General features: G+C 44.4%; 1 protein-coding gene across 4 annotated transcripts in view; it reads right to left on the bottom strand.

Moving 5' to 3' along the window:
* FBXL19 (F-box and leucine rich repeat protein 19) overlaps nt 1-27,501 on the bottom strand; it is a 287,065-nt gene that overhangs the window by 145,895 nt on the left and 113,669 nt on the right. For 3 of the 4 annotated variants that reach the window (XM_078652466.1, XM_078652465.1, XM_078652467.1), the window contains 2 exons: nt 27,407-27,439; nt 25,168-25,841 (listed from right to left, as the gene is read on the bottom strand). In XM_078652466.1, coding sequence (XP_078508592.1) covers nt 25,168-25,841; nt 27,407-27,439 — 707 coding nt within the window. The remainder of the gene's footprint in view (nt 1-25,167; nt 25,842-27,406; nt 27,440-27,501) is intronic. The other variant, XM_078652468.1, reaches the window with a different exon arrangement.

The following is a 27,501-nucleotide window of genomic DNA, read 5'->3' as shown; positions in this document are numbered from 1 at the left end:
CGTGTTCCACATCCTATGTAATATGTGCATGATCGATATGCATATATCCCCCTATGATCGATTAAAGACGCAATTCTAGTTGTGTCCAACTTTAGTATGCCAGTTTCCAGTCCCCGTGAAAGCAACGAGTATTAGGCCTATGTTGCCAACGTTTTACATTATGCACGTTTATTCATTGAATTGTCCCCGTTTCCAGGCCTCAAAAAGGGCTCGGACACCAGATTCAAGCTCCAGTCTCCTGAAACCATTCCGAGGAGCGATGCAGCCCCCACCTGCATCCCTGACCCTTCGCTTACTTCCTGCCGCGCAGCGCAGTGCCCGGCCTGGCTCTGCTTGCCTGTCTGCCAAGAATATGTTATGCCTCTAGTTATCAGTTCAGCTCTCCGTCTTCACATTCCTAAGCTAACGAACCGCATAAACATCTTCAATTATAGTCTAGTCTTTCTGTCTCCATGCAAGTGAATTACTGTATTAATATTCATAGAAGATTCATAGCACACGCAATACATGTAGAATATATGCCTACACCAGCCTTAGTGTCCAGTAGCCTTTGCTCTGATAACTTTTAGATTCTGTCAACATGTACTCCAAACACAAGATACCAGATATGCTATAGGTACATGTCGTCCTGACATCGCAGACTTTCGTCTCCTCTTCTAGTGTAGAAGTCAGAGCCCCCAGCTCTCCCCAGTTACACGTCATGGCCCGTTTGCGCGCACCAGTAGGTTAAAGGTTCCAGCTGCCCAGGTAGCCCCCTCCATGTATCCACCCATTTATGACACTTCTGTGACGTTCTCATCACATGTCTTCGTGCACGCCCTGTGCACGCCTTCTTTTTACGCCCATGTGTTCTTATCTTACGTTTGTCACTTGTTACGCCTACTGTATTCAATGCAATTGTAATGTTTTCCTATATATACTATGTACTGTTAATGAAGCAGGGCAGCTGCCAGTCCATGCCATTCTATTTCAGGCTGTTCCGATCCTGTCCCTTCCCTTGTGCCTGATTAAAGCCTGTTCAACTCAGATACCCCGGAGCCTGCCTCTTATTTATTGAGCTATCTGTTTTTATTAATGTATTCAAAAATAGTACCAGTAATTAATTATTTATTTACCACACAAGCCATATTGATACTACTGGATAAAGATGTCTTTCATGACAAGATAGTATGTAAATAAACCAGGGCCCCCTGTAACTAGGTGCGAGTTCACTAGACAGGGATCAAATGACAATGCAAAAACCTAGGCCAACTCCAATATGATCAAAACATAACAAGAAAACCAACAACTTGAAAGAGGTTAAGGGGGTGTTTGAGATTTATGGACACGATAGACAGAAACCAATAGTCTAGGCTGAGGAGGCAGTTGGAGATTTCTAGAAAGTGCGAAAATGTGGGATATAGAAGGGTGTATTGATCTTCCCACAGAACGGGCACTTGAACAGCCAGTCTACCCATAGTAAGTACAACCACGTGAAAACTGAATAAAAGGCAGATTGATTGAATTAAGGAATCCTGTAGCGGTCTCATCTCAGGGGCACAACCCAGAGCACCATGGCAACTACGATCCAGACAGCACAGTGTACTAAAGAGGCCACGATAATGTTAAAGTGTGCTATGCAAATAGTGACTAAATAACAAAGACACCAAAACGCCCTCTATTATGTACATGATGAAAAGGTAAAGGAGAAACAGGTCCCAGAGAGAGGAATCTCGGCCCACACAGGAAGGTCAGGAGTCCCAAATTTGCGCTCGACCCATCGGTGTCACAGGGGCCAGCCACCAGAGGAGACATTCAACTGTTTATTAAGGACTTCAAGTTGAAAGTCTCATTCCTTCGTATAGACCTATAAAATAGATTTCACAATTAGACCGGAATATAAAATGGGCTGAGACTAGACTAGAACAAGTAGAGGCTTTCATAGTAGAACTGACTCACAAGCAGGATACCCACAATGAGTGGCAACACTAGAGGCCAAGCACACACCGATTCTTGAAAAACTAGAGAATAACAAGAACAGCTCCCTAAGAAGTAATATCATTATGAGGAAAGTTAAACAAAAAATTCAAATACAAGCTCGAAAAGCCATCCTATACCTCCAAAGAGGAAACCCTGAAGACGGAACTTAATCACATGCGTGTGAAATCTGCCGAAATCTTCCCTGATGTTTCTGGCAAGAGAGCGCTTCTTTAAGTCAAAGGAGCAAAACAAGACTGGATCAAGAGGGACCAGGCCAAACTTCTTTCAGGGTACACAATTTCGCTCTACAAACATGTAGATTTAGCAACCCTGGCAAGACAAATATTTTGCCGAGATCATGACAATCTTGCGACACCAATCAATATCATATAGATGGAATAACCATCGTAGGATCCTGGATATTCAAAGCCGGTTCTCAGCATTGGGGGAAGACACATACAATGAGTAAGAACATGGCAATTTAAGACAACCTTTGCAGCAGTCCTCCAAAGAGAGCAGGGAAGTGAGAAGGCAGAGATGCAACAAGCACAGAGCAATGTACCAGCTGCTTCGAAAGCCGGAGTTTCTAACCATTGCAGGGCTTGACAAATCTGAAAAATGGTACTAGTCCTGCAGGTCTAGTACCTTGAAAAAATCTCCTCGACCTAACAATAACCTACTTGACCTCCGTCTCTGAAAGTGGAGCAAATGTGACAAGATAACACGATTTAAAGGGATCTTTAGCCTTGTGAGCAATAAAAAGGCCTTTAAATGTTGTTATCTTGTCAATTCAATTATTTTTTATTATGATTTAGAATTCCAAAGAATTCCACATAAAATACATTTTAAAAACAATTCCATACACCAGTAATTGCAAGTAAAATTACGAATTATCATTTTCATATAAAAACATAAGCTTTAGGAAAACTAGCTAAGTTTAAACAAACAAAGGTCCAGAGCGAATTACGTATATTCAATCAAATGCTATATAGACCACAAGAGGCTCTATATACTTCTAGTCCTTGTCCAGCCGGACAGGGAATTTATTAATCAAAATAAATAGAATCATGTTTCAATTGTCTTAGAACAACAACAAATCATTGTCGTAAAGCACACTCCTGTGCTGTACTGTGGAAGGAAGGATAGAGGAGAGAAAGGGTGTTTCAGGCAAAGGAAAGGAGCAGGCAGGGTACTTTTTAGAGTCAAAATTTACCAGTATCGCCTGAAGTGGTACATACACATACAAATATGTAATAAATCACTGTACGCCCACTCAAAGGAGTCGACGTTTCGATCCCGTGCTCGAATTTATCAAGGGATCATCTTCAGGACTAAAATAATTGTTTTGCCTGGTTTGTAAATCAAAATAAGCCTCTCGTGTGAGGAGGGGCGAGAGGAAGTCTTCCTGCAGGGATTCGTGGGCTCTAATGAATTGCAGGGGTCGCGTAACTAGTTAGCATGGTAGAGTCTTGTTCGTTATCGGAATTATATATTATATATATATATTTCATTTAAAAACATAAGCTTTAGGAAAACTAGCAGCAAAAAGCAATAAAGTGCACATGCTTAGTTCTAAACTTAAAACCGTGGACATGAGGACTAAAAGTCGGAAAAAGAAGAGAAGTGCAAGTGCTTTGTGCATCTTCTTTAGGAAATTATCTCAACCAATATTAGCAGCAAACCGTTTTTACAAAATGTGCAATACAAACTGCACAATAAAGTGCAAATGCTCTGGGCAGCCTTTATAGATCGCTCTTTACCAACCAATAACTAACAGAAAAAAATATCCTGATAAAGTGCACGTAAGAACTTGGCCATGAGGACTGAAAAGTCTAAAAAAGTGCGAGTGCTCTGAGCATCTTTTTAGGGAGAATCCCTCCCAGCCATTACTAGCAGCAAAAAAGTTTCTACAAAGTACGCGATAAAGTGAAAGTGCTCTGCAACTATCAATTTCTTATAAAGTGCACATACACAATTGTAAACTTAACTACTCGTACTAAGTGGCCAAAGACCCTGGGGAAAGTACAAGTGCTAAAAACTGTCAAATCTCTAGAGATTTTTACAATCTTAATAAATATTTAAAAATTCTTTTAAAAAAACCAAAACATTTAAAAACACATCAATTCAGATGGGTTAGATAGGAGACAATTTCGGGCCTGTTCTGCAGTAGTAATGTTATACTTTAAAAAGCAAATCCTTAAATGTCTACGTCGTATTACATGTAGTGCGGGATACACAAATAAAATAGGATTCAAACTTGTATACACAACTTACATAGCTGACAATGCATTTCATTTTTTTGAAATGCCCTCCCAGGAACCTGTTACAATTCTTAGGGGTAGAGAATTCAGCCTCAATAATAAAATCACCCTACGCACTCCGTGTTTGAGGTTCCATAAGACATACGGTTGGAGATTTTTAACAATGGTACTCCCCACAATGCAATCCAAGCTTCTTTTTGCCGAGCACATTTTAAAATCTCTTTTCCGAGACACCACATATATTAATTTCTTAATTATCTTCTTTAAGGCTATTTTACTAAGAGCCGCTGCCCCATCCATGTCTAAACCAAACATAGTTAATGCTTTTAAATAATTCCTAAAAATTGCACTTTTTCCTATCATGTTTACAAATATTTCTCTGTGCAACGCTACCCTTAGCAAATTGTCAGAACCATTTATCAGTGCATTACACCACCTTAGACTCGCGGCCATTGATAACACATATGTAAAGGAGACCAAATTCGAGTCTAAGCGCTGCAATCGGTGCTGCGCGATTTAGATTACATATTTGGCGCCAGATCTTTCCTTCCACTTTCTCGTATTTGGCCCACTCTTGTGCATCTATAGTTTCACTAGCATAGCTCAGAGTTGGTGGAATTTGTATTTTATAAACTGAAATGATATGTGAGAAGTGTCTTTTACCACACTGCGTGTACAGACTATTAATTGCAGAGGCGGGCAAAATCGCTTTACCTTTGCAATGCTCCATGTGTCTCTTAGCTAAACACCCATTTGTAAATATTTTTCCTAAATATGGATAAAAGGTTACCACTTCCAGTTTTTCCTTTCCCAAAAACCAATTCAAATTTTTCCTGACCTTGCAACCTTGATAACTAAAAATCATCACTTTGCTTTTTGAAATATTTATTTTTAAATGATACTCTTCTGTATACTTAACTAGCTCAGACAGTTGTCTTTGTAGTCCAATTGGGGTTAAACCATTATTATTGCATCATCTACATACAACAGACAACTCAGTTTTAGGCTACCTAGTTGAGGAGGATCCCCTTTACTCTGCCCCACTTTACTCGGCAGATCATTAATATAAATGGAAAAGAGTAAAGGGGCCCAGGAGGCACCCCTGCTTCAACCCATTATATGTGCTTATTTTCTTTGAGAGACCTTGTGTCCCCCCCAATAAACCTTTGTCCAGGTCGAAGAATGGAGAGCAATTATTAATCTTAGGAGATTCCCTGGTATCCCCATAGTGACCAATTTCCTCCACACCTTCCCCCGGTCAACCCGATCGAAAGCTGTGGAGAAATCTATAAAAGCGGAGTATAACGGGCCCCCCTGACCTACTGGATATTTTTCGGATAGATTTGCAAAATGGAAATGTTATCAAGTGTGCCACTATTCTTACGGAATCCGGTTTGTTCCAGAGGAATATAGTTATTTCCGAATGCCCATTCTTGAAGATGACTGAGGATACTCTTTGCAAACAGTTTCCCAGTAGCATCTAAAAGGGAAATTTGTCTAAAACTAGCCGGGGAATTTTTAGGGCCTTTCTTATATAGCGGGACTAGTATACTTCCCTTCCAAGATTGTGGGATATCCCCATAATTATAGTAGTTGACAAACAGCGGATGTAAACATTTTGCCCATTCTTCACAATCCTGTTTTATTATGGTTACAGGTACATCATCTGGGCCCATTGCACTAGAGTATCTTGCCCCTTTGATGTAACCTTCAATCTCCATACATGTCGGTGCTCCAAAGTCACCCACCGTTGGTGGAACATTAATAATTTCTTCAATCTGTTCAACTGAGTGATTTGGGGCATACAGCTGGGAAATATAATTAAACCATTCGGCTTCTGGGATTAAAATAAGTTTTGATTTTTCTCTCCCATCACAAAACTTTGCTATTAAGGCCCAATACTTCCTAGTATCGCCAGATAAAGCCACTTCTCGTAACCTAACCCATTTTTCATCTTCAACACTCCTTCGATCTGATGCTATTTTCCTTTTCCGTCCTTAATAGGGCTCGCTGCGAAAAGCGCGCTCTCGCAGAGAGAACTATAGCTGTCGGCTCAGCCGACAAAGAGAGGAAAGTGGAGACAAGACCTGGCCACGCACAGCACTTTGTCATAGGATAACGTTGCGCGCGTGAACTTCTGCTGTTTTCAGCATGGCTGAAAGAATCGGATCGCGTCGTGCGCCTCATGAAGAGTTCACGTGACGGACTTTGGAATGCAGGGGGAGTCTACAGAGGGGCACGCGGCGCTGTTCACGAGGCGCTGATAAACAGGCTGGCTGCAGTTAGCATAGTGTGCCGCCTGACTTGTTATCTCTTCTGTCTTGCCGTCGATTCCCTCTTGCCTTGTTGATGAAATGTAATGAAGACTTCAGCAGATAACTATTTACTTCAGGAAATGTTCCAGATAGCCTTCCTACAGTTCACATTGGACAGCGTTAATGTATGCCAAACATACGTTTGCAGCTATTGTAATTAACAAACGCTCGTTTCTACTTGGTAAACTTGAGCACGATAACTGATCCAAAAACACCCCCTGGTACCTTTCAAGCGGCACACGCTCTTACTATTACAGAGGCTGGTGGTGTAGTTAATCACAGCTCCTCCACCATAGCCACTCCCACCGTTACCAAGCTTGATAATACGTTTTTGCTGTGCTGTTAACCATAAGCGATGGATTTGCACCAGCTTAATGGTATCTTCGGTGTAAGCGCCGCATAAGGCTCTAGAAGAAGAACCGTTACTCATGAGCAGCTGTCTTGTGCTTTTCATCCCCAGTTGCGATCCTTGAAAGCAATGGAATGGGATTAGACAACAAGAGAAAGGGGGACATGGTATTGGCATGATGACCCACCCCCCCCAGCCGCAACGGTCTCCTCTGGCTACGGCCTTGCCCCCATATTCGCCCTACCTCCTCCCCAGCTGGCCAACTTACTGCCCCTCCCCCCCATACCCCACCACCGCCCCAACCCCCAATCAGTCTCCTCCATCCTGACCACGAACCTCCAATGAAACTTCTCACTGCCTCCTCCTGCCTAAACACAGTGTCCCCCCTTGCCCCCTTCCACATGAGCCCCCCAAGGAGACCAATCACCCTGCCCAGGATCCCTAGGACGATAAATCACGCCGAGACCCAAACCCAACCCCACCCCCTCCAAAGACTGCAGTTCCGAGCCTAAGCCTCCCCCCCGCTTCGGAAACCCCGACATCCCTACCGTCCTGTTACGCCACACCCTATGCTCCCGAGCCCCATCTCGGCATCCGCAACCCCGTCCTGTCCGTCTGTACTTTTTTCACTCCACTTCCTCCCTGACACTTTCCTTTCACGGCTCCGCTCTTTCATACTTCAATCCTTTAACCCTTCCGATATTCCTTTCTTCTTTTTTCTTTGCCCATCTAGCCATAATAATTTCTTTCCTCCGTTCTTACCTCTTTCTCTCCGCCACTCGCTTTCTCTGTTTCCTACTCTCTCTTTCATCCCTCATTTTCATAATGTCTGTTTCTCCTCACTCATTTGTCAGCCCTAGTTTAGGTAAGCTTTCGCACTCAAGCAACGTGTTTTCTGTGCAGAATCAACTTTAAAATCGGAAGATAATGCTATGAATCTGCACAACTTTTTTGCACACACTCATTGGCCACATGCTCTGCATGGTACCAGCGGTGCCTGAGCAAAATGGTGGCCGAGCAGGAGGTGGGGTGTGGGGTGGGGGGTGGGGGGGGGGGGGGGGGGGGATCCGTGCGCTATTCTCCCCCTTTCCCGTCTGCACTGCCTACTCTCTTGCTGCCACCTTCATTCCCTACAAATGCAGTGCGTGTCTCTCTGTTCTGACAGACGCTGAGGCCAAAGGGCGGCCCTTAGGAGCCGGGGGAGTTCATCCGGGAATGTTTACTGTTTGTGGCATCCCCGGTGCTGCCAAGCATGGATCCGGAGCATGTGATACTCCTCTCCTGTATATAGTTCTCGAACTTACAAACAGCTGTGTTTTTGGGCCTATTTCGTGCGAGTTGCGGAGCAGGGGGAGGTGGGGTGGTGTCAGGGCTCTTATCAGCTCCCAGGGGCAGCTGTCCGAGGGCATGGGCCGTCTCTTGGAACAGTAAGTTTACATAAAGTTCTTGAGGGGATGAGGGGGCTTACCACAGCCGCAGGAAACTCGGGCAGGCATCGGTGTTGTGGGCAGGGCAGCCTAGTACACAAGATTTCAGTGGGTTGTCAGATGGACTGTTTGCCCAATTTGCATTGCATTCTTTACAACCCTTCCGGTTTAAATGCACCTTGAAGCCAATGTAACCTCTTGTTAGTGAATTCTGGACCTTAAACTGTTTATTTTTCATAGGTGAGAAGAGGCCACTCGAGCCGTGTTGGGCAAGAATGATTATGACAGAGTGCAGAGAGTAAATCTGACTTTCAATCTTGTAAGCAAGGAATTGTTGGGAAGTTTGTCATGAGATCAGTAGCCTTTAGCTCGATGTTGGTTGGCAATACATTATCAGAAACACTTTACTTAGGGAGGCTTTTGCTATTAAAGTATGAAGTGTAGTCTGGATTCCTTTGAAGGTTAAAATGAGCGTTCGCTTTTGTACTCTTTGCCTCGTGTGCAACTGAATATATTTTTTTTCTACATCTAGAACGATTTCTTTGATCTCATCATATTGATTTGGCATACCCTTTCTGTTGAAAAACACGCTAATTTCCTTGTAGAAAGTCAACTACACACAGCGCATCCTTTAGTGTAAAACTGGAAAGATGAAAACATATAACCCATGCTCCTGTATTGTTCAGAAGACCAAATGTTGCTTCAGTAGTACTGCGTGGGGTGAGTGTTCACACTCGTTATTAGTTAATAGTGCGCTCACTTGTATTGTGCACATCTATAAGACTGTTAACACACAATGACTGAGGGATCAGTAATAGGTCTTTCACTGAAGGGTCCAATCAGCACTCGCACATCACGTGAGCTGTGCCACCAGCAACAGGGGCCAGACTACAGAAACGTTACGCTGGTGGAAAAAAGAAAAGAAAAAAACACACCATACACCATTTTCCATAATTTTTACTGCTTCTATAATAAGGAATGGGCAATCGTATTTGCATGTGTGCAAAATAGAGAGGCATGCCTCGTGTGTGATATATGCTGCCCTTGGTTAGCTTAGTTGTTTAGCTACTTGCTGGACACACATATATGACCACTCTCGACTCATTCTTTCATCGACCTAAGAGTATAGTTGTCTGAATCAGCCTAAGAGCAACACTAAACGCCTGGCATTTACTATTAAGTTGTCCAAGTGTGTCATCTGCATTGCACCTAAATTGTAAATTAAAACAAAATATTCACTATGTCATGGTGCATTTGTATTTGTATGTACGGAAACAAACCCCAAGGTGCCAATCCCCTCGCTGGTGCCAACCCCTTTCCTGAAGTTCGCAGGTTAACATAGCCATAGTTTTACTGTTCAGTTGCTGTAAAAGCTTATAATATGTTATTGTGTGCACTTTCTATCTTTAATTAATCACTCCACTGCATAAATAAAAAAAACATTGCCATTTACTATGCCAATAGCTCCAACTCCAACAAATGCGAGACCTATTGCATTGCAAATGCTTGTTTAATCATGATATCTCCCTCTGCCTCTGTACCCTAGGTTCTCTAAATTGGTCTCTAATTAAACCATTAATTTCCTGGTTAATTTTTTTTAATTTCCCATGATATTATTACCATTGGGGGACCCCTCGCGACTTGTTTATTCCATCCTAATGTTCTGATTGCTGCCAATACCCTCTCGTACCTCTGGACCGGTGTATCTGGACTTGTGCTAAAAGGGATATTCTTAAAAACCCTCTTAAAATTTGGGAGCGACTTATAAGACCAGCAAGTACGGCCATTATTTCGAGAATAAGAAACATTATCCTTCCTCTGATTCCAAAGTTCAGCCTTCTCACTTTTTATGACCACGCTTGCCGCTAAAATATTATGGTCGCTCAACTTTGTGGCGACTACCTTGAACTGTGTGCATGCACTAAATAATTTAAAGGAGACTGCCATATAATCAATTAAAGAATAGCCATATGTCCCGTTGAAAGTGTAAGCTGCAGGGGAGTCCTCCGGGAATCTACCATTCAGTAGTACAAGGACTAGATTCCTAAGATTTTGCAAAAATAATAGGCCAGGTTTATCAGATTTTAATTGGGCCGGAAATACGGACTCTGGAATAGCCCAAACCTCCTCCAGGTCCGGATTAGAGAAAGACGAAACTGCACTATTACATAGCTTAGCATTAAAATCACCTACCATCATTATGCGTGTACATTCTGCAGTGTTGCCTAAACTTTGCACAAAGGTGCAGTCAACCAATGAGTTAGACGCCCTCCCTGGGGGAATATACACATTTGCCAAGAATAGAAAGATCGCTTGCCCCAATTATCTTCTCCTATTTTCAACTTTACTCCAATGCAGCAATTTGATGGATGTTTGTAGATCACGGGATCCCATGCGATGTCACAACCAAGTAGGATTGCTAGGCCTCCACTAGCATGCCCTTTTACGGATTTTTTTGCTGTACTACAGTATACATAGAAGTTATCAAAATGGAACTCTTCCGCCACCCACGTTTCCTGGAGGCAGATTATCTTGGGGTCTAATTCTACTCGTGCCTTGAGCTTATAACTTGATTTGGGGAACATTCAGTGCACTTGCAACCCAACTCCACTTTGTTACTTCATCATCCCTGTTCAAGCATGGGTTCAGCCGGACTTCTGGTGCTAAAATATTAATTTCTTTAACACCCGCGTTTCTTTCTACTGTTATTTCTATGTCTTTGTAATCTATGGGGGTATTTACACCACTATAATCGGGGGAGCCATACCCTTGCTCCTGACAAGTTTTTCAAAGGGTTTCAGATGGTACTCGGCAAGGGGCAACGGTGGGGATCACATCTATACCTCTCTTCCTAAAACCATCTGCATTAGCTAAAACCAGTGCTGACACTACCCCATATGAAATGTAACTTTAGTGCGGGGGGGGGGGGTGCACTCCTCCAGTCTAAATAAACCAATTCCAAATCTTTACTAGTTATTAACCCCAGGTCCTCTATTTCAGTCAAAATCTGTAGAAGGGCACTTCTATTCAGCAACATTGGTTCAGCTTCAAACAGGGAGATAAAAGTTAAAAACCTACTCACTTGCCCGACTCCCGGACCAGTTTTCCATATTTGTTTGATACCAGGTTGCCCTAAGATTAAACCTCTTTCTCACTTACCCCCTTTACTATTAACAGCCGTAGTCAACCCCCCCCCGCCCCCCCCCCCCAACTATCCCCTGGCTAGACTCAGACCTCATTGATGACAAATCCTGCGAACAGGGGTACCTCCTGGAGCTATGTTTTGATCTATTACAGGAGCACCTGAATTATCCAGTACGCTTCTTAATATAAGGTCACTACTTGTGTCGTGATTTAACCCACTTTCTTCCTGACCCTCTTGGCACAATGGAGCGGTTGGCGATAAATTCAAGCTGTTCTGCTGATTATCTTTTACTTGCCCATGTTTTTGACTCATATTCAATGTAGTTTGACCCAAAGACCTTGGGTTCTCTTTCCTAGGAGGGGATATTGAACCATTTACTACTTCAATCACAGACTGGAACCGCAATTTTTTCTGTTTACGTTTCGGGAAACGGCGATTCTTCATCTTCTTCTTCCCCCTACGACCACTTATAGCGTTACCTTTACACACTATGGAGGCCTCTCCTAAGCGTACACTAACTGAAATGTTAGCAAATTCTTGAGGTAACTGACTACATGGGTGTTTTTCTTTACTTTTTTTAAAAAGTGGGTAAACACGTAGGGGTTTAGGAACTGGAGAGATCATGAATCCTAAATTTCCCCCGTGGTAGTGACCTGCGCACTCTCGAAACGTTTAGCTCTCGGAGAAATTCTAACTGGATTTTCTTCCTGGGATGCGCTTTCAATTCCCACATACTTTTCTTTAATTTCCCCCACCACTAGATTTGTATCACTATTTTGCATCCCATTGCATATTTGACATATTCGACTGGGTCCTACAGGGGCTTTTTCTGGGTTAGAGCATGCTTAATCTGTTTAAGGTCTTGAACCCCTACCAAAATGGGCGAGAGAACTTCCAATATGTGATCGGTATTTAATGTACTTTTTTCCAACAACATTAGAATTGCGGAGAGGATTCTCTCCAATGTATAGAAAATCTCCCTAGTACCCCCCAGTCCATGCATTCTCACTTGCAATCATAATATGCCCTACCCCTTTATCTTCCCCCTTAACCACTGATACTCCTGATATCCTTTCAACAGAAAGTTCTAATAAATCAGCAGCTTGGGATAGATTAGCGGGTGTACTGCTATACATAGTAGGCATATGTGTTTGAGCTACTGTTCGAGCCGGATACAATTCTGAGTCAGTGTACAGTTCTGGATCCATCTCCGAAGTCTCAATCTTTTTCAGCTGCATCATTAGTTCAGCGTTATTTTCCATTTGCCTAGCAATGTCCGGTGAGGTGTAATCCTCCATTTGCAACTGCCCTGATCTGGAGCTGGCTTCAGTCCGCTGTTGCACTTTAAAAGAGAGATCACTTGATTTGGTCGACAGGAAACCAGGCACAGATCTCAGCGCACCTCTTGAGCCATCCATAAGGGACACTAAACCTGCCAGTGGAGATAATGGAATGGCTTCCCTTATTTCAGCGTTCTTCTCCAGAAGGCCTTCTGCTTTGCCCATTGACAAATCCATTTCTGATTCTGGAATGCTACCTATACTTTCTCCTTGTCGTACAACAATTTCGCATGGAGGCTGAAAAACGTCCCTTTCACCTGGGGGCTGTACAAATTTTCCCCCATTATCCTGGTGTATGATTAAAACGGGGTAAAGAACTTCTGAGTTAATACACAGACTCTCCAACCTGTTCCCTGCTGTCACATGGGTGTCCATCGATTCTTCTCCTGAAACCTCCTTTATTTCCTTCTCTTTCTGCCCCTTCCCACGCTTTGACCACCTTACCCCTTTTGTGAACATTGACATCATGGATGGTTGCGTTTTCAGATGTAAGAGGTGATCCCTGTTTCTCCGGCGACAGATGGTTTTCTGGAGCTTAAGGATACTCCTTTTGCTCAAATTACAACTTTGAGCTTACTACTTTTTTTACTATTGTATTTGAATGCAAACACCTAGATGGCATTACCAATACGAGAAAGACTCTTACTGTTTGCTGCTGTGCTCCTTTCCCGCTTGTGGAAAGTAGATGGAATAAGATGAGGAGGTAGAGATGTTTGTGTTCTACAAAGGAATCGCAGGGCCAGCTTGGGGAAGCACACAGCAGCCTCTCTCCCAAGATTTATGTCCTCGGACAGCGTTCTCCCCACACCGGTGAGCAACACCCGATGCCACTACCGCGCTCCTTAATGCCCTATGAATCCTGCACAGGGGGGCACCCGAGACTGGGGAGCACCCCAGATTCGTGCCTAGTGACCTCACTTGATCAACGCACGGCTCACAGCAGTTCTGTGGCTCCAACTCCGTACTGCTCAGCACTGCTCTCTCCTTAAGCGGCCCCGTTTGAAAGGGATTACTAGAGCAGGGGTGCTCGCAGCATTCAAATAAAGCATTCACCCCAAGCCGCTTATACTGTCAAGTTTCACAAGTTTCGCGGTCGCTGTTGCAATCGCAAAGCCAAGGTAGCGCCGATAGATAGACAGAGAGAGGGTGGAGAGGGACGGTTGGCGTTTAGCAATTTACCATTTTGCCATTATGTCCGCGGTAATTATCCTCTTTCTGTACACATTCACCAGGCAGCAGGGCACCGAAACCCACCCCTCTCTTCCACCCGTCTTTTAGCTCGTCTCAAGACCGGGGCTTTCGGTAATATTCCCCCGCGGCTCGTGGCTCTCAGCTCCCGTGGCTCCTGGCTCTCAACTCTTGCTGCTCCGTCGCTGCTCCGCCAGCCTCTCGTGCACACAGCCAATTACCTGCTTCCTCCAATCAGGCTGTCCAAATTCTCCACCCTTAAATGCCAACTTGACACAGTATAAGCAGAACTACTGTTATAGGGGATTGTGGAAAATAAGAAGGGTTACGTCACCCAAGTAATCCAATAATAAATAAGTGGGCAGGACTGTGCCTCAATATTTCTTCCCGGCCGACAATACCGAGCGAGACCCACTGGTTAATCAACCGTCCTCTGCATGAGCGTATCTCAGCAGCTCACCAGCAGAGGGCAGTACACGGCCGAATATGCAGAGCGGTATGGAAATAAATATCCAAATCGTCCTCAGCATGAGCTGCTATATGCAAGCTCTCCAACGGAGGACAAACAGGGTCAAAAACGGCCGACAATGGCGTTCGATTTACTCCGGTGGGAAAGCACTCCCACCAAGGATGTTTACTTGATGCCAAAAATAAATCGTCCTCCGCACGAGCCACAGGACGCAGACTCACCAACGGAGGACAACCAACCTTGTTATCTTGTCACATTTGCTCCATTTTAAAAGACGGAGGACAAAAGTTAGTATATTTTCCTACTCGCCAGAAAGGGCGAGTAGGACCTAAAAATAGCTAGAACTCATAAAATTTACCTCGCAAATGCGAGCGGTCAAGTGGATTTGTCGAGCCCTGCATTGTAACTTAACCTCAGTGCTTCCTACTCGTCAGCAGGATCATTTAACCGCCAACAAAATTGCAGAGCTAACCTTCTAAGTATTACCCACCAGCACCCAATTTTCCACCTCTATTTATGTACGTGCTCTGTTCTTTTCCCATTATGTACGTAGCCTGACTATACTCCATTTGCTTTTCTTCCTCGAGAACACCTCCACCCACAGGGAGGCAAATCAATAATAGCCAGCCTCTGGTAAGAACGGTCTGGGAGACTTCTCTGGCAGGAGCCCCATTGTCAGGTTGCACTGAATGCTGAACCACCACTTGTGGGATTTTTGTTAAATGCTCCATTCGAACTGAGCAGCAGGTTAAGTAGGTTGAGAATGTCAAATTTCCCAATGTAATTTGAATCGGTTTGTTCCTTTTATTGTTCCGACACCGGAGGAGGAGGACAGGTTGCTTAGAGAATGGGAAAGCACTTGAATCTTCTGGATTCGCATGTTGTGCATTAGATTATGTAGTGGTATCCCTTTTCCATGAGTTGGTTGGACGAAATTTGTGTTTCCCTTTCCTCCTGTGAACTCCTCTGCCTCGACATCACCAGCGAGGGCAAACAAGTTTGTGCTTTACATCTCATCTACCACCCGCCTGGTGAGAACATCATATTCACCCAACAACTCATGGACATGATCACCTCCAATGCCGGTCGGCAGACCACCCAAGTCTACCTGGGTGACTTCAATCTCCACTGGAACGACCAGAAAGACACAGTGGTGAATAGTCTCAAAACTTTCCTTAATGCTCTTGACCTCACCCAAATATGCGATAGACCAACACACGACAAAGGCTCGATACTCGATCTCATCATTGCCAAAGAGAACTCTACACAACTGGAGGCGATACAACCCTGCGACTGGTCAGATCACCACATTATCACCTTCTTTATCAATGAAAAAGTTAAACCTAACCCGGTTCAACCAATCAAATCCAAAACATGGAAAAGGGACATGAAGAATCTTAACCCCTCTACCCTGCCTCCCCACATCGGCAATCGCCTCCTTCCCCCTTCAGGTACCTCGGATGTTCACTCACTGATAGACCACTACCTTGACTCTATGAATACAATAGTCAATGAAGTCGCCCCACTGCAACTGAAGAGAGTCTCCACCAAAATTTCTAACCCCTGGTATGATGACAGACTCAATGACGACAGGCGTACTATGCGAATGGCAGAGCGCACATGGAGATCGGACCCTTCAGCATTGCACCTCAAAAGGCTTAAGAACAAGAGAAATGCCTACTTCAGGAAAATAAAACGCACAAAATCGGACTTCTTTAACCGCCAGTTAGACCAAGCAAAAAACAGGCCAAGAAAGCTATTCGAACTAATCAAGACCCAAACGAAGACACAACCCTTACAATCAAACAGTGCAACAAGCGACACCCCACACTGTGAAGCCTTCTCTGCTTTCTTTAAGCTAAAGACTGACAACATAAGAAATGACCTCATCATGGATGTAAGCCGATTCCCCAGTCACACCAGAATGTCTAACACTCAACCTAAAAACAAGGCATCATGGCTGTACTTCGATACCTACTCGGAAGAAGCAATACACAAACTGCTCTGCACCTTGAAGCCCTCTAATCACCTCACAGACCCTCTACCTGCTAATGCTGTAAAAGACTTCATCCCCTTGCTCCTCCCTCTCTGGACCAAAATCATCAACAGCTCCCTACAACAAGGCCTCATCCCAAACTCCCTTAAGGTGGGGCAAGTCACGCCTATACTCAAGAAACCTACAGCTGATCCGTCTGACCTTAACAATTACCGGCCCATCACCAATATCCCCACCCTGGCCAAACTGCTGGAGAAATGTGTTCAACTCCAACTAACAAAACACATTGATCAATTTGACCTCCTCAACCCTCATCAATCAGGCTTCCGAGCGAAACATAGCACAGAAACAGCTATGACACACATAATTGATGACGCCCTCCAAATTCTTGATCGCAATGAGTCCTGCCTCCTCATCCTTCTTGACCTCTCTTCAGCATTTGACACGGTCAAACATGAGAACTTGCTGGAGCTGCTAAGCACTAGAATGGGTCTATCGGGAACTGTTCTCAAATGGTTTTCGTCCTTCCTTCACAACCGATCTCAGAAGTTCAAGATCAACAATGTGCCATCTACACCCGTGCCTGCAGATCTATGTGTTCCACAAGGATCCTCCCTCTCCCCCACACTGTTCAACCTCGTCATGGAACCGCTCGCCACCCTGCTCCAAGCCTCCAATGTCCAATTCCATATGTACGCCGACGACACACAACTTTACCTAAAGCTACAATCCCCGGAAGATATCAAACATCTGAATTCCACGCTTATAAACACTCAATCTTGGCTGGCGGATAATCACCTCAAACTAAATGCTCTGAAAACTGAGTTCCTACTCATCTCACCCCCGGCGAAAATTTCCACCACCCAAACGTGGCTCAATAACCTAACAGCACTCAATGTCCAACCTACCATCGTGGACTCGGCGAAATCCCTAGGCATCACACTCGACGCCAAGCTCAACATGCAGCAGCACGTTAGCAAAGCCACAAAAGGAGCTAATTTCCAAATCAACACACTGCGGAAAATCAAACCCTTCCTCCCTGCCGAAGACTTCCGAACTGCGGTGCAAGCTTTAGTCATCCCTCGAATAGACTACGGAATTGTGGCCCTCAGCGGACTCCCGCTATCCACAACAGCACCCTTAAGAGCCTCCCTGAACGCTGCCGCGAGACTCATTACCGGCTCAAGAAAACATTCGCATATATCCCCAGACTTAAAGTCCCTAAAATGGCTGCCTTTTGAAGCCAGAATACAGCTAAAAATTGCAGTTATGACACACGCGGCCGTGCACCACAATGCACCCAACTACCTCGCTCAAAAGTTGTCTATATCAGGAGGTTCGAGATCCAATAGAAGTGCTAAAAATCTACTCCTGAAACCCCGTAGATTCCGGAAAGAGAAAACATACAAGCGCTCCTTCTCGGGAATGGCACCCAGGATCTGGAATGCGCTCCCTCCTGAAACCAGGCTTATCTCCTCCACTGCACTCTTCAAGAAAGAGGTGAAAACCATCCTTCTGGCCAAGATCTCCTGAACCTTATAGGTGCTGGATTAGAGACTCTGCATTGCTCTGTACCACTGTTCACTTTGTCCTTTGGCACTATACTTCTACTTGGTGGGGATACCACTACGTTACGCTCTCACTACCGACCAATATATGTTACACTTGGTTTACTGATTCACTCTCCCGATGCCCCCACTCAGTGTTCTCTCTATACTAGGGCATTGGTATAAGCCATCCACGCACCCAAGGTGTACCTGAACACCTAGGTTGTGGGATCAATGACTTGTGCCGTCCCATATTATTTTGTTTACCTGATTGTATTTTGATATGTTTTATGTATGTTATTATTATCCTATCATGTTTGTGACTATTATACTGCTCCCACTATCTCTGTTCACCCCTACTGCCCTCTCTCCGTGTGTAGCGCTCTGATATCTGTATGGATCTTGTTCGCGCTATATAAAACTTTGAATAAATAAATAAATAAATAAATAAATAGAAATGAGGAAGAGTTTGCAAACAGGTGCTGCAATACATTTTGTCGCGCTTGTGCTTCCTTGACCTTTTGAATGTCCACACACTAATGTTTTACAAATGTGTGTGGGGATGCCCATGCTCCTGCTGCGCAGATTGCATCAGTGGATATGTTTGTTACGAACGCTAATGTTGCGTCCTTTTTTCTTGTTGTGTGCCTTTGGGCATGTGGACAATGTTATTCCTTCCACAGAGTGGGAAGTTTGTATTGTTTCTACAATCCATCTTGAGATTGTGTTCCCTTTGTTACTGGCGATCCTTTGGTTGCTTTTGTGAAGGATACAAACCACTGGTTTCCTTAGCGGAACTCTTACACATAGTATAATAAAGCTTTACTTACATGCAAGGTGTGTAGATTTCCTTCCATTCGAGATTGTGGTTCCTTGAAGAACACTGGTAGCTGTATGCTTTGAGTGACATGAAACTGCTTACTACCTTAGGTAGGAATTGTGGGTTAGTTCTGAGAACCACCTTGCCCTTATGGATTTGTAGGTATAGCTCCTGTATGGCTAGTGCTTGCAGTTCACTCACTCTCCCCAGTGAAGTGCTAGCAATTAGGAATGCAGTTTAATGTGAGTGAGTCGATGTACAAAGCGGATCTCAAGTCTCACAGAGTGATCATTAAATGCGTTAATATTGTGTTTATGTTCCACATTGGTGCTGGAACTGATCTTGGCCAAGCGATTCTTTTTGATCCCTCTAAGAACCTCTTCACTAATGGTGAAGTGAAGAAACTGTCACATGAGGTGCCTCTATGTAGACTACTATAGCTGCCATGTGTACCTTTAATGATGAATAGGTTGAGCCGCCATTCTACATGTGAGTGAGGTATGTTAGTACAGTTTCCGCTCTTGCATTTTTTCCATGCTCTTGGTATTTGTGCACCAGTGAATGTACCTGTTCCACTTTGCTGCATAGCATGATCTTGTCCTAGGCATTAGTTGCAGATGCCAGAACTCTTTTTTTAGGGGCCATGTGTTGCTGGTGGTACATTCTCCCATTCTGCATGGTTAGCAGGTCCTGATCTGCTTTGATTGCGATTTTGTGCAGTGGACATCTCTAGCAGATCCGAATACTAGGTCGGTTTAGACCACTGAGGGGCTATGAGGGTAAGGTTTGCCCCTGGCTTTTTCCAGCACATTGTGTATTAGGGGAAATCGGTGGAGAAGCGGAAGCAAATCTCCCTGACCAGTTTAGTGACAAGGCATTCCCTTCTGACTGGTGGTGTTGGAACCTGGAGGCGGAGTGTTGTGATTTTGTGTTTTCTGCTGTTGCAAACAGATCTATTGTCATCCTTTCTCATGCCTTGAATATCCTTTCAAGTGTTTCTTGGTTCAGCTTCCATTCGTTTGAGCTGCTTTCTTGTCTGCTTAGTCTGTCGCGCCTCCATGTTTTCCTTCCCTGGTAGGTAGACAGTGTAGAGAGTGATCTTTGATATTGCTTATTGCCATATTTCTTGGGCTAGTTTGCTCAGGACGTCAGATTTTGTGCCTCCCTGTTTGTTCAGGTTGAACATGGCTGTTATGCTGTCGGTTTGTATTAGCACAGTTCCTCCTGTGATGAGTGGTTGGAAGGTTTTTAGAGCTAGAAGCACTGCCTTCATTTCCAGGAGGTTGATGTGCTTCAACGCATCTGTGTTGTTCCATTGTCCCCATACTTTCCTGTGTGTACTCCCCAACCCTTTGGGAATTCATATGTTGTGATGGTCACTGTTGGGAGTTGGAGTCTTGAATTGTCTTCCTAATGTCACTTATCTTGATTTCCACCATTGTATCTCCCTTTGTATCCTCGCTGTGACAACCACTAGATCCTCCCTGTGTAGTCTTGCATATGTTATGAGTTGTATACACATGATGCCATCATGCTATGAATTTCATGACTGTCCTCACTGCCAGAGACTGTCCCTTCCGGTATAGGTGAACTTGCTTGGTCATCTCCTTTATCCTCTTTGGGAAGGGGTATGCTCGTGCTGTCCTTGAGTTTAGGGTCACTCCCGAGAACACCTTTTTCTAATCCAGTTGTGGGGATGATTTTATGTGGTTTATGGAGAAACCTAGGCATTCTATAGTTGTTTTTACTGTAAGAATGTCTCATTGGCATATATGTTTTGATACTGCCTTTACTAGCCAGTCGTCTAGGCATGGGTTCACATGTATTCTGTTCCTTCTTGGGTAAGCTGCAACTGCAGCAAGGCACTAGGTAAAGACACGTGGTGCTGACTTTATGTCGCATGGTAGTACTGTGGACTGGCAGTGTACACGGTCTAGTAAAAATCCGAGGTGCTTCTTGTGTTCCTGATTCATAGGGAAGGGTAGGTAGGTGTCATTGAGGTCTAGGGTAGCCATGTAGTCTCCTTGTTTTAGAAGTGGGATCACTCCTTGAAGTGTTGTCATCTTGAAATGTGAAGTACCAATTAATTTGTTTTGGAATCGGAGTTCTAGGATTGGCCTTGGAGTTGGGTCCTGTTTTTTGAACCAGGAAATCAGGTGAGTAGTTTCCCTTGTTTCTTTCCCTTGGTAGTACTCTCGCAATATCATTCTTTTTTAGGAGTTCTTTCACCTCCTCGCTTAATTGTATTGTTCCTCCGCTCCAAATCATTTTGCATTCAGGGTTTTTTGGGGTGGTTCTTTGGTTACTTCTATGCAGTATCCGTGACGTATCACGTTTAAAATACATTAGTCTGATGCTATTTTTTCCCACTCCTTTGGGAAGGTCCTAAACTGCCTCTCACTGGTGTTGGGTCACTTTGTTGTTGTCCTCTTCCCCTTACATCCACACGAAAGGGCTGCCTGGCAAGGTGTTTCCACGGTTGATACGTGGACTGTTGCATGGCTTGATGGGAATGCCTTGTGGCTGTTACCCTGGTGCTACGCGTTCTGCCTGTGGGCCTTCGGATTGTCCTTCCTCCCCTTCTGAATGAGCCTCTGATTTGTAGAGCTCCCATAGCCTTGGCAGTTTTGTTGTCCTTCTTGATATGTTGTAAGAACTAAGCGACTGCTTGGCGGAACAGGGCATCTCCTGTAAAAGGCATGTTGATTATAGAGGCTTGCACCTCTTGCTTAAAGCCCAACACTCTTAACTATGCAGGTCATCTTAATGTATTGCCAGTGCACATCTACCTACTGGCAGTGTCTACTGCGTCCAGGGCTAACTTCAAGCATGTGCTGGCTACTTTCTGCCCCTCTTGCAAACCTGTCCTGGCCCTCTTTTTGTATTCCTCTTAAAGGTGTTCAAGGTGTTGCATGAGGGACTCCATCTTGTCCCATTGTTGATGGCCGTATCTGTTCAACTCTCCTTTTGAGTTCACAATGCGCCACTGTGTTGCGGCGGCCTGCCTCTCCATTTTCCTTCCCACCATGCCAAGACTCTTGCTTTCTTTTTCAGGTGGCTGTCCTGTGGAGCGGGGGGGCATTTTTACACCTTATTGCCTTGGTGACAATTACTGAGTTAGCTGGTGCATTTCCCAGTATATACTTATTGTTTTAGGTTGAGGTTTTGTACTTTTTCCCTCGACCCTTGGTGTTACTGCCTTTGCAGTGGCAGGTTCTTTAAATGGCTGCTTCCCTTGGTCCATTATGCTGGGTAGCATTGGTAAATACAAATTCCCCTTGTTGGCTGGCATAAGTGTTTCCAGGAGGAGACTAGATTTTTCCTTTTCTTCCTCCAGCTGTACTCCATAGGTTTCAGCAGCCCACTTAATTAGGCTGTTGTACATGGAGAGGTCATCTTGTGGTAAAGGCCTCGATGTGTCATTGTCTACTTCTTCCTTGAGGGATTCAGTGTTGAGGTTGTTCCACTACACTTCTAAGCCTCCCGCCCCTCCTGTCTCTTCAGATTTGTAGAACTCTTCTTCGGGTTCTTCCTCCTGGGGCTCTGTGTTACAGGAGACTCTAAGGCAGAATGGTGGTCTTAAGTCATTGAAAGCGGTTGACGGTTTCGGTGGGACACGAAATTCCCTTAAGTAGTCAACTCCTTTTTTCTTTGCAGGAGCACTGCCCTCTCGGCCTCAAGCCTCTCTTCTTTTCGACCTCCTGTGCTTTTTGTTTAGCGTCGAGCAGTGGCAAAGGTCTCTTCTTGGGTGTCAATGGTTCTACTACTGTTTTGTGCCCTCTTTCACTCTCTTTCAGCCCCATGGAACCTTCGAAGGCTTCGAAAAGGTCTTGCCTGCATCTGCATCCTGTGGTCGGTATACGTGGGCCTCTTTGGCTTTCGGGTGATCGTCAGTTGACATTTGCTTTGGTGCGGAGGTTGGCTTTTTGAACTTGGAGTCTGATGGTTTAAGTTCAGGGCCTTTCAGCAGTTGGATTACCTTGCGGGCACTTTTCGCCTCCCTTGTTATCTTTGCTGCCTGTTTTCTCTCTGCATCTGTCATGTAAGCTTTGGTGTCCGAATCTCAGCCGTGTGCGGTTTCGGCTTCCTTAACGTTGTCGTCATAGTCGCTGGACAGGCAGAGGTTCCTCAGTGATACTTGTGATCTCTGGCTGGCCATAATGCAGTGTTGAAGCTTTTGTCTTCAACGTAACCTTAAGGTCTTTGCTATGAATGCGGCACAGACCTCGCAGTCTTCGTCTCTGTGGCCTTTCAGGAGACAGAGGTTACATACTTCATGGGGGCTTCTCTGTGAAGGCTTGTGGTGAAAGTTGGGGCAGAATTTATAGGAGGTATTTTTAATGTCCCCTACCTGCCCTCATTCTCCCACCACATGGTTAGCTCCAGCTACGCCCTTGGTCGGGAAAGGGGGAGAAGGGTCCTCTTCTTTCTCGTTGTCCTTACTTAGAAGTCTTTGGCGATTCCACAGTTTTTCTTCTTTAAAAAAAACAAAAGTTTTACAAAAAACTTTCGAAGCTCCTCTGTGGCTTCCAGACCCAAAGGCAGAAAAAATAATCGGAAGATGGCGACTATGCACAGAAACATCCGGGGCACCACCTGACATCATACATCAGAAGAGCACACCATCAAATGGTGGTCGACAACGGTTTACTGATTTCACATACATCCACAATTCAGAGTCTAGCGAGGGAAAGAAACCTGAATTGGTATCCTGGTTCCTAGCCCTGAAACAACAATAGAAGACAGATTGTCAACCAAAAATGTTTTGCACCTGCTGATAGGAGAAACAGCCAAGAAAATGCTGTACATCGCGCAAACGTATTACAAGAAGGCAGGTTTAGCACACCATATTCTGGCATTTCATTTAAAAGCCTCACAAACATGCAATCATAAACAAAAATTGTAGGCCAGTGAAGAGACAAGTTTACTACACAACCAGTGCACCTAGGCACAAGCTAACTATCTACGACACTATAACCCCTACCGCTCCCCAACATTAGCACCAGAAGTCCTGCAGGAATTGGAGGTACCCATCTCCCACTTAGAAGTTCAAATGATGATCCATGGGATCCCTCAGAATAAGGTGTTGGGCCTGGGTGGCTTACCCATGACAGTTTATAAAGCAATTCAAGATATTCTAGCCAAGTTTTTACCCAAACTGTTTAGTCACATTGGTGATACTCTAAAATTTATAGTTACAACGCTCGAAGCTGTGATCACTGTCCTCCTGAAACCAGACCTGGGGCCATTACTAAGTGATTCTTTTCGACCAATAGCACTCCTAAACTATGAGGTAAAAAAATTCATAAAGATCATTGTTAGAAGGCCGACTTTAGTCGGGCCTGAGTTAACACCTCACTTTCAATAAGGTTTTGTCCAGGGGTGGCACACGTACGACTATGCAAGGCTAGCAGCGAATCTCACTGACCTGACCACTAAAAGTAGAATTTGGATGGTCCTTCTCTCACTTAAGGTGGACAAGGCTTTCAACAGGGTAGATTGGCAATTCATGAAGAAATATTTATCCAAAACGTCTACCGGTTCTACAGAACCTTGAACAGTACAGGTCCTTGTTATTTTCACGCCAGTTACATAAGCCAGATACCATGAATACATTTTTTTTTATATCAATAAAGAACAAATGCAGCCCTTAAAACTCATGTGTGGAAAGAGATGGGGATCAGCCAAACTCGCCAAAACCAGACTGTGGCAGTGTCAATGGCACAGCTTGGTGGTTTGCAACACAGAGTACCAGACTGACTAATCTAGAACGGTTTGAGGGTGTGCGTAAAAGTAGCTTGTGGGGGGTTGGCAGCATCAGGAGAAGCACAAAGAGTACAAGAAAAAATATTTTACCCAGAGCCCTGGAAACCTGCACTACCACACCAAAAGAGATGAAATACAGATGCTGAAGGGAAACGTACAGATTGGTGTAAAATCAGAAGACCGTAAATAAGCGTGACAAAACCCGCAAGTCTTAAAATATAAGACAGTTTGGAGGCATTCAAGGTAATGACTAATCAAAGATGTTTGGGTGCTCCAACTGGTAGATGAATAGACCACCTAAAAAGGGGTCAAATTCTATTGGAATTACTTTTCAAAAATATATATGTAAAACACATTTGCGGTCAAAGCACATAGGGTCTTTGTATTGTTTTTCCCGGTATTTTTTTATTCTTATGTTCACATATTTTTAAAGTGCTCTGAATTGGTGAGGAAGAAACAGTTGAGTAATATAAAATACCTATATATCTAACACTAAAACAATCAGATAGGTACACTTAGGATTAAAGCAGAGCCTTCTGCAGACTTTCTCAAAACAGGTTTGGGAGCGGGCAATACTTTTCTTACCAGCGGCTCCAGGTCTTGCACACGCGCATGCACACGCATAGGTCTCGGTAGCTGAGGTATTGGAAGACCGCGAGCCAGATGTCACGCTGCATGATGTGGTCCGAGCCGCCGTCCAATGGAAGAGAGTCTGGCTCAGGGCTGTCAGGAGGCGGCTTCACCACATGCCGCTCCATTTGTAAGGGTTTGGGGGGAGACGGCACTAGCGGCCGGTTAAGGAACTGGGTCCGGGCCACAATGCGAAGCCCCACTTGCCCAGCAGGCCGGCCTGCCTTCCTGCCTGGGGGCTGCTTGGTACCCTTGGTGGTGTGGTGGTTGTTTTCCTTCTCCTGAGAGTTCACACGGGACTTGAGTTTGCCATTACGGGCATCAGAGCTGCCATTGTGGCTCTCCTCTTCCTCTTCATCGTCTTCTTCACTGGCACTGAAGCCCAGAGCCGCCAGCCGCTGTTCTCGAGTGGGGGTAGTTGCAGGGCTAGAGCCACCACCATCACTGCTGGCATCCGAACCTCGAGAATCAGAGTCAGAGTCTGAGTCCGAGCTTGAGCTGGAGCTAGAAGAGTCTTTCACGCGCTCCAACATCTGGCACATCAGCTTGAATCGCTCTAACTTCTCTCGCTGGTGTGACTTCTCTGACTGGACCGGCAACTCTGTCTCTCCCTGAGGTGGCTTCAGTTTCTGTGAAAAGTAAAAATGATGAGTAGTTGTACTTGCACTCCAGTGACAAAAATTACACCCGATATCTCATATAATGCTGTACACCGCTGTGCAATAAAGTTTGATCACTCTGAGACTAAGTGCACGCATCTCTCTATAATGCGATTAGAACATGTACCAATTCTTTCTCTGCACTAAGTTCCAGTATTTCTCTCTTCTCTGGTTCAGCCCAAGTCTCTTCATCTGCTCTTATCCACTGTGTCAACTTTCTAGGTAAACTCCTATATGTCTCTGTTCTACATGCTCCACTCATATCTTTTTCGATAGAATGCCATAGTCTGTCTTGTTTGAGTCTTTAAGGCACTGCATGTCCTTTCTCTGCTTGTACACATCTCCACTCTATATACTAAGGATTTGCATCACCTTTAAAATGCCCTTCTGGCCCATAGGTTTCTTTTATATTCCCTCAAACCCAGCAGTTCTCCTTTCTTAGCTCTCCCTCAATGCATATGTTTATTTTAGGCGTAAGGAATGTACAAGTCTATTTTCTGTGCTTCCAAACTATGCAGGTCTTCTTTCTATAGCTTAGACAGCATTTCTTTTGGACACCTTCACTCACTTGCTTCTTACTAAGCTCATAGGCCCTGTATAACTTTCTATACCCTTAAATTGGGACTACTACTCAAGACCTAAAGCTGTGTTCACTTAACCCCTCTTTGAACTTACCCCATGTACATATTTTTGTAATTGGTCAATCTGGTCTTTTAATTCTCTGCTTTCAGTCACATTTATGCTTTTAGTCTATGTATCTTTACATTTCTAGCCATGATCATGTCTCTATTTTCGACATCCAGTCACTGTAGATACTTAGTATATTTATTCTTCTACATTACATGCCCCAGCCTCTACACACCTTAATTTTCTCTCCAACACAAACTATGACTTTCCTAGAGTTCTAAAACTCTTGGGGCTCAAGTGCCTTGTTGATAAACATCCACTGTTCGGAGCCTACCTACATCAGTTAGCAATGAGAAGTACTGCCACTGAATGTTGGAATTGCTTGGAATGAGAACTAAGAAATACCTTACACAGTAGCCTCAGTGCAAACTACAGCACAAAGACACTCACTTCGCATTGAAGACTGAAACCTTGAGGAGGGAACATTGTACAAAGTCACAGGTGAATCCCTTGCATGGACAGCACACACAGAACACAAGCTAGCAGCATGGGAAGAAGGTGGAAACACAAAGCACAGATCGGCAACCAGATATAAAATCTGGGAGATGTGTGCAGACAATAAGCCAAACCTGAAATAAAGACCTACTTTATATGTTGTGCTTAATAATGCATTTTTGCCTTTTCTGAACCCTTAAAAAAACAGGTTTTATTGGGACCCAAATTAATGGTGCTGAATTTGTCTAAATCTAAAGGAGGAAATGCTTAGTTGGCCTAGCCATTATTCAGACTAGTGACCTGCAAATCGCCGAGATACCAGCAGTGAGCACTTAACTCACTGAGCTGCTGCGCTTGTATCTTTTAGTCCCTCCCCCTGTCCATCAGACTTATTACAATCTAGAGTCACTCACCTTTTTTAAATGTCTGTCCTTCCCATCTTTTAACTGTCAGGAGACAGAAAGGTGGGGAAAGAAAGAGAATAATTAGGAATCGCTGGAGAGATAGA

This window comes from Lissotriton helveticus, chromosome 7 (assembly GCF_964261635.1).
Source record: "Lissotriton helveticus chromosome 7, aLisHel1.1, whole genome shotgun sequence".
Taxonomy (NCBI): domain Eukaryota; kingdom Metazoa; phylum Chordata; class Amphibia; order Caudata; family Salamandridae; genus Lissotriton; species Lissotriton helveticus.
The sequence above is the reverse complement of the archived record's forward strand: the minus strand, read 5'-3'. Positions and strand labels throughout refer to the sequence as shown.